The 10,649-nt window shown below is 40.3% G+C and overlaps 1 protein-coding gene across 9 annotated transcripts; it reads left to right on the forward strand.

Annotated features, from left to right (window-relative positions):
• The first annotated feature begins 1,130 nt into the window (after positions 1-1,130).
• Positions 1,131-10,205, forward strand: skor1a (SKI family transcriptional corepressor 1a). Of its 9 annotated transcripts, XR_011674977.1 has the most exons (10): positions 1,131-1,446; positions 2,562-4,308; positions 5,164-5,251; positions 5,341-5,439; positions 5,656-5,724; positions 6,768-6,842; positions 7,288-7,362; positions 8,045-8,110; positions 8,467-9,294; positions 9,349-10,205. XR_011674977.1 is itself a non-coding variant. In XM_071400668.1 (9 exons), the coding sequence occupies exons 2-9, from the start codon at positions 2,572-2,574 to the stop codon at positions 8,562-8,564; spliced, it is 2,307 nt and encodes a 768-aa protein (XP_071256769.1). In that variant the 5' UTR covers positions 1,131-1,446; positions 2,562-2,571; the 3' UTR covers positions 8,565-10,205. The 9 variants fall into 9 exon arrangements, 8 of the variants coding, with proteins under 8 accessions (XP_071256769.1, XP_071256770.1, XP_071256774.1 ...); XM_071400668.1 differs by having other exon boundaries at positions 8,467-10,205; XM_071400669.1 differs by having other exon boundaries at positions 8,470-10,205.
• Positions 10,206-10,649: the final 444 nt, after the last annotated feature.

Genomic DNA, 10,649 nt, shown 5'->3' on the forward strand with positions numbered 1-10,649 from the left:
TAAACTTCTGTCATTCAGACTGTACCCAAATGTTGTTCAACTCGTGTATTTAGACCTACTTGTGCAAATAGTTTAAATGTTATTTTAAACTAAAAAGAAAAGTTTGCATGCCTTTCCTTGAACTTTATGCCCCGGCAAGGTATTGATACCTCAGCACAAGGCTTACTGGGGTTAACCGAGGGGCATTGATCAGGTTATGAATAGTTAATATGGTCTTACAGTATTGGGTTTCATCACTAACCTCAGCCTATTGCTCTAGTATATCACTCTGTTTGTAGACGCAATCTGCTCGCACCGTGTCCTGTGTGCTCAACAAATTTGCTTCATTTACTGACAGTTTGGTTCGTGGGTGGTGGGTATTGAGAGAGGGGGAGGGTGTGCAGCAGCATATGACAGTCCCGCCCGAGGCAAGTTATCCGCTCATCTAGGATTCGGTCCATTTTCAATGCAGAATCTAAGAATGCACAGTATGTGATTTAAAACGTGTCCAATTGTTTGACATTCGAACAAAAGCACGCGAGCCTTAAAATTCATGGCGTCTTTACCAGAAGGGCTGGAATTGATTTGCGTGTCCACGAGAAGCAAAACAGATGGTCATGTAACTTGATAAATGATACATTCAGCCATTTTGTTGCCTTCGATTTCATATTCAGTTTTGTCCTAAATTTGCTCGTTTGTTAATACTGGAAATAGTCTATAGGCCTTCATTGGCATTTGGTAGGGACAGTTACTCTCCCATGAAGAGTTGGGATATGCAAAATAAATAAATCATAAAAACATTTCCAATTAGCACATGGGTATAATACACACTTGTACCTACATGTGTGAAATAGGACAAATAAAAGCACGCATCAAATTATAATTATTTGTCTATTATTAAAATATCTTTGGCCATTAATTGTGTCAATATAGAAATCTATCAAATGCACCTTACTACTTAGCACACCATGTTAATGCAATATATATCTATCCATCTATCTTTCTCTTAATGTTTTTTTTCCCACTTCTATGAAAGATCCACTGAGTAAAGTTTAAATGGATCAAGTGATAGCCTAGTGGCTGTTGTTCCTTCATTGTCCAGGAGATAATATAGTTAAAGAGAAGGAACGCTAAGTGGGTGTGCCTTGCCATCCATTAGTTTAGCGGTCACTTCTTCAGTGAGGAGCGTCGACTGCTGTCTTGAGGAGTGGCGAAGGCTCGAGGACTGCCATGCGGTCACTCTCTCGTGCGCCACTCAGCCCGTGAGAGTCGAAGAGGATGGAAGTCCGTTCACTGTACTGAGACAGAGACAGAGAGATATTAGGCTAGTCTGAACGCTTGGTCCATCCACCAACAGTATATTATCTCGGACTAGACCTCTGCTTGTGTCGGTGATTTTTGTTCAACTTTTTGATGAAAAGTTGTTTCCTAAGCCTAGGAGTACTGTGTTCTTTTCCAGAAAGAAAGGTAAGGATCTTACTCTTTTCAATTCGTTGTCTTGTGTATTTTCTATTGAAATTTTAATGTCTCATCACCAGTCACAACAGCTTCATATTTGACATGTTTTTCGTAAGTGTTACCTTTAATTTATTTTCCAATTAATATATTATTTTCGGAAGACTTATAGAACATATATTTACAACCGTTGCGCAAAACAAAAAAGATGTGACGGATGTGAGATGCTAAATGTGAGGGAAATATTTGCCTTTTGTAAAAGTCGATTTTTTTATTTTATTGTAGGCCGTTGTACCTACGTTAATCTAGGGAGACACGCATGCGATGTTTTAATTATATATATGGCTAGTCTTTTATTAACAGATAAAATACGTACAATTGAACCCGTGTAATTACCAAGAAAGCAGCTTAGCTGTTCTTTTCCTCTCTGGTAAGCGCATTGGCGCAGCTCAGAGTGTATTTTCCTTCTGCTCTTTTGCGTGTAAGGATCTTATGTAGTTCTTAAGTAATCACCCTCGCCTCTGAGCCGATTTAAAGAAGACAGGAAAAGGTCCCGTCAATAAACAACTAACTGATCATGGATAGCCTTAGTTGGCATAATCCTACAAAAAAATACAATACAATTTTTAAAAAATGTAGACACTTAATATTAATATGCCTATACTAAACATGCTCGTATAAAATTGAACGTTTATATTAAATTATGTAGACCTATTTTATTTATTAGGCTATTATTTATGTATTTATTTAGAACTGTGTCACCAAAAACGAATAACTAACTAATCCTTGTCTTTTGTGAATAATGCTCGGTTTAAATTGTTTTTGATTGTTCTATAATAACACTAAGTGTGTAATAATAATAATGCATAGTTATTAGTATATAATAACACTGATCTTCTGCGTTACTTTTAAGACCTTGACCATATTATTATTGCACGAAATGTGCGTGCGTAGGCCTATTGGTAAGATGAATTACAAAGCTATAATTTCATGGACTTTGTTTATTTATTTGGAATGAATTGCAAACAATTTAGAGCTAGTGCATTTTTTTTGACAGGAGTTATGCCAACTGTAGGCCTATTTGGTAGTGCAATAGGCTACCCTAAAATTATTTTATTTATTTACAGACTTCCAGGAATGGAGTCGATACCCAACCAACAACCAGCGGGACGAGACTCCAGCTCTTCCCCCAGCTCCAAGCAGGACGTTCAGCCCTTCTCCAGCCCCATCTCCCTGAAGCCTAACCAAGTCAGCGAGACCGCGTTGTATGGAGTGCACATCGTGTCTTTGGTCATAGATGGCCAGGAAAGACTTTGCTTGGCGCAGATATCCAACACATTGCTAAAGAACTACAGTTACAACGAAATCCATAACCGACGCGTTGCTCTTGGAATCACCTGCGTCCAGTGCACGCCCGTCCAGCTCGAGATACTGAGGCGCGCTGGCGCCATGCCAATCTCCTCGCGGCGCTGCGGTATGATCACCAAGCGGGAGGCGGAGAGGCTATGTAAATCATTCCTCGGTGCTCACAACCCACCGAAGCTACCGGAAAATTTCGCTTTTGATGTCTCTCATGAATGCGCTTGGGGAAGCAGAGGTAGCTTCATACCTGCAAGGTATAACAGCTCGAGGGCCAAGTGCATTAAATGCACATATTGTAACATGTATTTTTCCCCGAATAAATTCATATTCCACTCCCATCGCACTCCCGAGTCCAAGTATACACAGCCAGACGCAGCAAACTTCAATTCGTGGAGGCGCCATCTCAAACTAACAGACAAAAGCTCGTCGGATGATGTTGCCCACGCGTGGGAGGATGTTAAAGCGATGTTCAACGGGGGAAGTCGTAAGAGGACGCTACCTATGAGTGGGTCATCCATGTCCTCTCCTTTGAAGTCACATTCCACCAGTAACCCAACCCAAAGAAGTTCCCCCGAGGTACCCCATAAAACGTTGCGCTGTGACGAAGACCGAGGTAGGCCTAGCATCAGTCTGTCAAATGGCGTCCGGAACTACCCGGTTATCCCTGTGCCCAGCAAGAGCTTTGGGATGCTTCAAAAGATCCAGCCACCTCTCTTCCCCCACCCGTATGGATTCCCTGCGTTTGGACTGTGTCAAAAGAAGGACGACGGAGTGGGAGAGACAAATAAAACCAACGTTTCGGGTGTCTTTTGGCCAGGAGCAAAGGACAGTATCTATCCCTCTTTCCCGATGTTTTGGCCTACTGCAGGTGGCCTACCGATGCCACCGTATCAACAGTCACCACCCAAACCACCCACAGAGCTCTTAAGTGTCCGACAGAGTGATCTCGAGTTATCGGATCAAAGTGACCGGTGCGCAAACACACCTAAGGATAGCTTTCACGACAGCGAACGGTGCTCCAGCTCACAATCCACCCGGAACGACGAGGATAAATCCGGGGATGAGGCCCGGTCGACGGAAGGACTCCCCACAACTCCACGGAAGATAAATTACATCTCTGCGTTCAGACCTGTGGTGAAAGACGCCGAAAGCATTGCAAAGCTATACGGCAACAGGGACACGTACAGCGGTGTGCGCTCTGGTTACCTATCGCCAGATTTCGTGAGTGAAAGTTCTAGCTATAGGTCTATGTCCCCGGATGTGGATAGCGTGGACGACCCAGACGTTGACGTGGAGTCAAACAGGGCACAAGAGGATGAAGAGTCAGTCCAACTGTCAGTGGAGGACCGTCAGAGTCCCCCGCCCCTCAACTCAGCCCATTCCGGGCCGGAAGATAGTCAAGAGCTGGGGACAAGTCCAGGACCACACCCGGAAGATCCCCACTCCGGGTCCTCTGATGACGAGAGGCAGGGTGGACAGGTGTCAGAGCGCCATGATACACCGGTGTACGAAGTAAGTGTGCCAATGTCCATATGAGTGCTTTGATGTTCAATCTATTTACGCACATGTTTGTAAAATAATTTATGCATCAATCCACGGAGACTTGTTTGGATCTCATATGAAAATGGGTGATGTTTGGTCTTGTAAATGCATGGGCATAAAGCACGGTCATCATGCTATGTTTAATGTTCCAATTGTCATAGGCCTATGCTATATAGGATGTTGATATGGCTGGCAGCTTTTAACAGTGTGAAGCCTAAACAGTGGCTAATGTGATGTATTCAACGCGTTTTTGCAAGGGGATTTCATATTTTGGTCAAATGAAGAAAAAAAAGCCACTTATATTAACTATACCCAGGCCTTCTCGCATGACGTTTTATTGTGCTGTTGAAAACCCTGACATTACAGAAGGCTGAGCCTGTTTAGACATACATTGGCAGGTTGGAACAAATATGGAAATTATCTTTTGTTAAAATACATTTTGACAATGACATTTACAAAAAAGACCATCGTCCCAATATTAAAGAGATTGAGAATGGAGTAGGCCTGTTTTAATAAGGTCGCTGAGTGGGAGCCTAGGCCCGTGTCTTGTCTTTTGTTCTAAAGATAATTGAAGTGGTTCTGTTTTGGAGTGTTTACTGCGAGCCTTGTAGTGTGTTGGGAAAAGGTTAGGCCTGCGCCGGACTCGTCCTAATGTCAGTCAAACCGCAATTTAGATAGGTGGACAACAATTGAATTACTAACCTATAATTATAAATTGGAGACGTGTCACGTGGGTATATCCGCTCAAAGAATTGCTTGTGAAATTAAGAGAATTATAGATAATTGCAGTTGAATTGACTATAATGGCGATGGTTAATTTTGCAGGTGTACACACATGAAAAGGATGGACAAATGCCTTTGAACGGTCCATCTACGTTTGGATCAAAACATAGCAGCCCATTGCAATCGAACGGTAGGCCTATTATCTTGCATAGTACATATTCATGGTATAGTTTCTGTATGCAAATAGGCACGTCGCTTATTACTGTCTGTCTTTATCAGGTGTCCTCCATGTTTCCGACCCACATAAACAACGTTCTCCTACAAGAGAGGACGTTCCACAGAGAGCCTATCAGGACCAAGCAAAGGAAAGCCCAACATGTGAGTCTCTGTGTGTGTGCGCGCGCGCGCGTGTGTGTGTGTAAAAGTTTAGTAGGCCTACCATGGTAATATAGACTACTGTATTATATTTTATGTTACGAAATTGTTAGCCAAAGGTTTTTCACTTTTTACTGTTGCAAATATAATTTATAACAGAAAATGCAGTAAATTAGATGAATTAATGAGCTGATGCCATCTTTAATATTTCTCTTGCAGGCGATGGGGCATTATGTCAGCATGACGTCAGTAGGATCCACGAAAAAGATATCGAAAACATGGCTAAAGGTAATCATTTGACTTTTATCAATGATCATTGACATTTGTTTATATTGATTAGCCTCATGCAAAACGACCAACAAGTAGGCCTAGCCTCGTTTCAAGTCATTAGATCTCATCCTAAATTGAACAAAGCAAGGTGGAAATCACTAAACATAATAGGCTAATTGTCGGTTCTGTGAATAAAAAAATCATATTTAGCATTGGATTAACAGAGTTATATTTTAAACATAACGAACACGTGTGAACGCGGCTCTATTTGTAGCTCTACTTCCTCAAAGCCTACAATTTCAACATTCGAAAAACCCTCGTGTTGTTAATTATAAGCCTTTTTATGGAACATGAGAACCATTTTCCATGTTGGTCTTGTGTAGGCTACGACGTGTGGAATCACCAGTCTAATATGTTATACTGGTGAGGTTTTCCCTTCCATATCTAGCTACTGCACTAACAACATACTACCTATTATGATCTGTCTAATAATCTAGTTTTTTTATTAATCGCTTGATAAAAAAATGTTATGCCTACAGCTTAACACAAGTTTGCACGGTCACGTTTGAATTGTTTTCCATTCGTTAACCACCTCTAATGTTAAATTATGAGAAACGGAATTGTTCTACTTATTGTAACACGAAATCGTTTTTACACTATTAATATTTTAACGAGCCCAGCCATTAAGCTGCGGCGCTCGAGCCTCTAACCCCGAGGCGATGGAGCTAATTATTTAGCAATACCATGCTTGGAGACACAGTGAGGCTAAACGACTGTTAGCGTTCCAACCATGGGCCTTCTGATAATAGTTATTACGATACTATAGGGAAATAAACCAAGGGAAACATTGTGGTTGTTTTTACCCATAGGCCTGTATTGTATTAGGTCTATAAATGCCTGTAATCAAAATCAAATGCTTTAATTGTTGAACAGGCTATCTAAGATAGGTCTGCAATATATAGGCCTAGTATGTTGAAAGCCACATTTGGAATTTACAGCTTTGCCTATTGCCTTTTTACAACGACGATTATGATAATGGTGATGACCGCTTCGTTTTGCAGAGGAACTTCAGAAACAGCTTGTCGAACAAGTGGAGCTCAGAAAAAAGTTGGAACGCGAATTTCAAAGTTTAAAAGGTAGGACGCGTTATTGTCCTACTGCTTAAACATACACAGAGTCGAGGTGCAGCTAATATGAAAGATTTACGTGAGGGGAAACAGGCGCAACTTGATCTCTTAACTTAGTTTTTTTTTTTTTTATGTAACTTTATTTTTAAAGAGTTAAAGTCATTCACGTTTCCACCATCTTAGCCTGTATCAGAATGAGTTTAAACATAAAGAGACATACAGCAAACATATTGACTACAATGAAGCAAACATTAGTGGACAGCGACATGGTGCTGAAATGGAATTAAATTATTGTTTAGCTTCAAAAGCGAGAGCTGCTCCTGTTTCCCGCTCATTGAGGTCTTCATTTTAATATAGTCATATGTCATAATGTTGAGAACCCATTAGGCTTAAATTCTATTATTTGGACTTGCGCACTGTGTTAATAGTAGCCGTCTGCTTGCTCACTATGCAGATAATTTTCAGGACCAAATGAAGAGGGAACTGTCCTACAGAGAAGAGATGGTCCAACAGCTTCATATTGTCCGAGGTGAGTGTCCAGGAAAAGTAATCGGAATATGCTAAATGGTCAATGTTTTAATAAATTAAATAATATGTCTCGACTTAAATTGAATGAAATGACCCATATCGTTATAGCATTGACGTTCTAACATATGAAAACATGCATGTACAAGAACAGTCATATTGACTTTGTTGCTTCCTTGTACCACACAAGAATGAAGAAGGGAAAGTGACACTTGCATAAATTCGGTCATTATAGAATTAGGCTGCATGTCCACAATCTACAAATAATAGCTTAACATTCCTGTAAAATAGTCAACATTTTTCGCAATTTGACTGGAAATTGTCGAATGAACTGCAATAATACCAAACCATAGAGAGATTGATTTCGCTGGGTTTTGTTTGTAAATGTTATTTTCTCCTAAATCACGCACTGGAAAATGTAAAAGGCAGACCATTACGTATCGTCGTATCAGTTACATACAGTAGACGACAACAGCTGATGCCGCCCTTTCACGGATAGACTAGTTCTAGAGTTACTGGAACGCGGTAGTGTAAATACACACTTCAACTACACTAAGAGGTCACTCAAAATACCCGAGGGCGAACTACATAAATTACAGTCATCCATTTCAAAGTTTACAAACCACCGCTTTGTAGCTCAATTATTGCGTTTTTTTTTTCTTATTATTTATGTGTTGTTTGCTTAGACACTTTGTGCAGCGAGTTGGATCAAGAAAGAAAGGCGCGTTATGCAATACAACAGAAGCTAAAAGGTAATTTATATGGTCCAAAAACAGAACATGTATCCAGTTTCAGTCCATTTGTGAATTAATTCAATGGCTAGCTGGGCAAGAGCATAGCCTTCTAGTGGACTTTGATTATGACTAGTAGTCTTTGTCAAATTATTGTCCAACCGTACCTATGCAAGTGCTACTTTTTATTCTTCGCTAGCATGTGTGTCCTTATGATATGCTAATTCCTAGCTCATTTGATATTGAGCAGAACTACTGTGACATGTAGACTGAACTTAGAGGAAAGGATGACTAGAGAATACATAGTGTGGATAGAAATACAACAAATACATTTCATCTGCCCAGTGTTTGAAGTGACACATCCCCTTTCTCCCTAGAAGCTCATGACGCCCTGCACCATTTCTCCTGCAAGATGCTGACCCCTCGCCACTGTACTGGAGCCTGTACTTTCAAACCCCCTCTGCTGCCTCCATAATAGACCCCCCCCCCCACACACACTGACTCCAGTACAGCTCACTGCAGCCAAAAAGAGAGACACCCACCTCAAGTAGTCACAGTCTCTCCGTAACTTCTTGACCTTTGCCCTCCCTCACCAGTCATCCAAGGATTCACAACCTGTGTACACACTCCAGTGCTATTTATTTAACCCAGAAGAAGTGGCTATGGAGGTTAGGAGAACTAGACCTTCCATTGAAAAGAACTCTTGACGATACACCAAGACCAAACGACTGGTCCATTGTATGTGTTGTATTTATAGACAGTTATCAAGTTGTAAAGAGCTCTTGATATGGACACACCAAGTCCCTTTGAATCATAATCCATTGCTCTTTATATATCCCGTATATATATATATATATATGTGGAGATGTGCAATGAGTTGTATAATGTGATATTTCATAAGTAACACGAATCCTAGCATTCTTGGGTTGTTTTACCACATGTATGTGTTTTTACATATATTTATTTGTGTTTAAGTTAGTCGTTAATCTGTTCTGTCCATCTGAAACATTTAACAATGTATATTATTGATGTAAAGCACTTTAAAAATTGGCAACATTACTACTGATCTGGATAAAGTAAACTCTGTTAGGCATCTAATGTATAGAATGCACTTCCTGCTAATGCAGCGTTTCCCAAATGCTTGACCAGGGGGATCCAAAGGCTTGACCAGGGGGATCCAAAGGCTTGACCAGGGGGATACAAAGGTGGTGCACCCTTTTAGTTTGTCCTAGCCCTAACACACCTGATTCAAATCAAAGGCTTGACCAGGGGGGTCCAAAGGCGGTGCACCCTTTTAGTTTGTCCTAGCCCTAACACACCTGATTCAAATCAAAGGCTTGATGATGAATTGTTGATTAGTTGACTCAAGTGTGTGAGTGTTGTTAGAAAAACTAAAATGTGCACCGCTTTGGGTCCCCAGGACCCGGAAAGGGAAACACTGTTCTAATGGCGCCAACATTTATTCTAGCACTTATTTTAGAAGTAACCAATGACCTTTCAACCTTGAGCTAATTAAAAAGGTTCCATTTGCCTAAAATGTCACACAACAGAACACAAGTCTTTTACAGTGAATAGAATGTTCATTCAGTCTCAACTATGATTGTTTTTAATCATACATAGATACCATGTACAGTATATTCATTATAAAAGGTATATTTCTTCCGTATGATTTGAGCATTCGGTTACAAGACACACCCAGCTTCTGTTGTACTTAATAAAGGGTTTGAGTCCTCGTCAGAACCCTACCATACATTAAATAAACCACAGGCACAGAAACCAAACCTATTTGTTGTGTATTTAATTATGTCCTGTAGGCTTTATTTTGTCATGTCAATCCTTTGTGCATGGCAAGAGTTTATAAGTGGGGATGAGATTAAAGGAAACCAAGACGCCACGTAAAGAGACTTGAAACTGCCATTTGTGACTGAATTCCATGTTGTGCAGTTGATTTCTGTAACCATTCTTTTTTTTAATCAATTCCAAGCCAGTTGGTTATTTTTTCCACGATATATATGACCTTTAAAAAGTGTTGTTGTGACCCCATTAAGGGCCAATAAGACTCATGTATGTATTATATCAGAAATTAATGTAAAATACGATTAAAAAGTTAATCCTCTTTTTGCCTTGTCTCCTGAATGTCTCTTAATAGGAACGATACTGACACCTGCTGGAACCTTTAAGGAATAACAACCTGATTTAAAATTAATTTAGCATCCAGGTTGTTTAATTTTTTGTTTTATATCATATCAAACGATTCATTCCATACATGGGCTGTCTCAGAAGTCCAGTCAAGTTATGTTCGACATTCTGTCAGGGGAATAGCCCTGTTTAATAGTGAAATCTAATTATTCTGATGTGAAGCCTAATAGCTATTGATTAAATGCTCTTTAGATGGCCCTCTGTCCCTAGGCACAAGAGAGTAAGAGAGATGCTCGCATAATGGCAGTGATGCATGTTGAATATTAATCTTTTTTGACGGTAATTGGTCCCCACATGAAGGCACCTTTTCATTTGAATACTAACCACTCGTGTGTCTATTGTAACATGTTTACACAAGGTA

Source organism: Salvelinus alpinus, chromosome 5 (genome assembly GCF_045679555.1).
Source record: "Salvelinus alpinus chromosome 5, SLU_Salpinus.1, whole genome shotgun sequence".
NCBI lineage: Eukaryota > Metazoa > Chordata > Actinopteri > Salmoniformes > Salmonidae > Salvelinus > Salvelinus alpinus.

Bases quoted from the DNA above. Each gene is read 5' to 3' on its own strand.
- skor1a (XM_071400668.1), top strand. From the start codon at position 2,572: ATGGAGTCGATACCCAACCAACAACCAGCGGGACGAGACTCCAGCTCT. The intron at 5,440-5,655 runs GTGAGTCTCTGT...TTTCTCTTGCAG, and splicing joins AGCAAAGGAAAGCCCAACAT to GCGATGGGGCATTATGTCAG. The intron at 6,843-7,287 runs GTAGGACGCGTT...CTCACTATGCAG, and splicing joins CGAATTTCAAAGTTTAAAAG to ATAATTTTCAGGACCAAATG.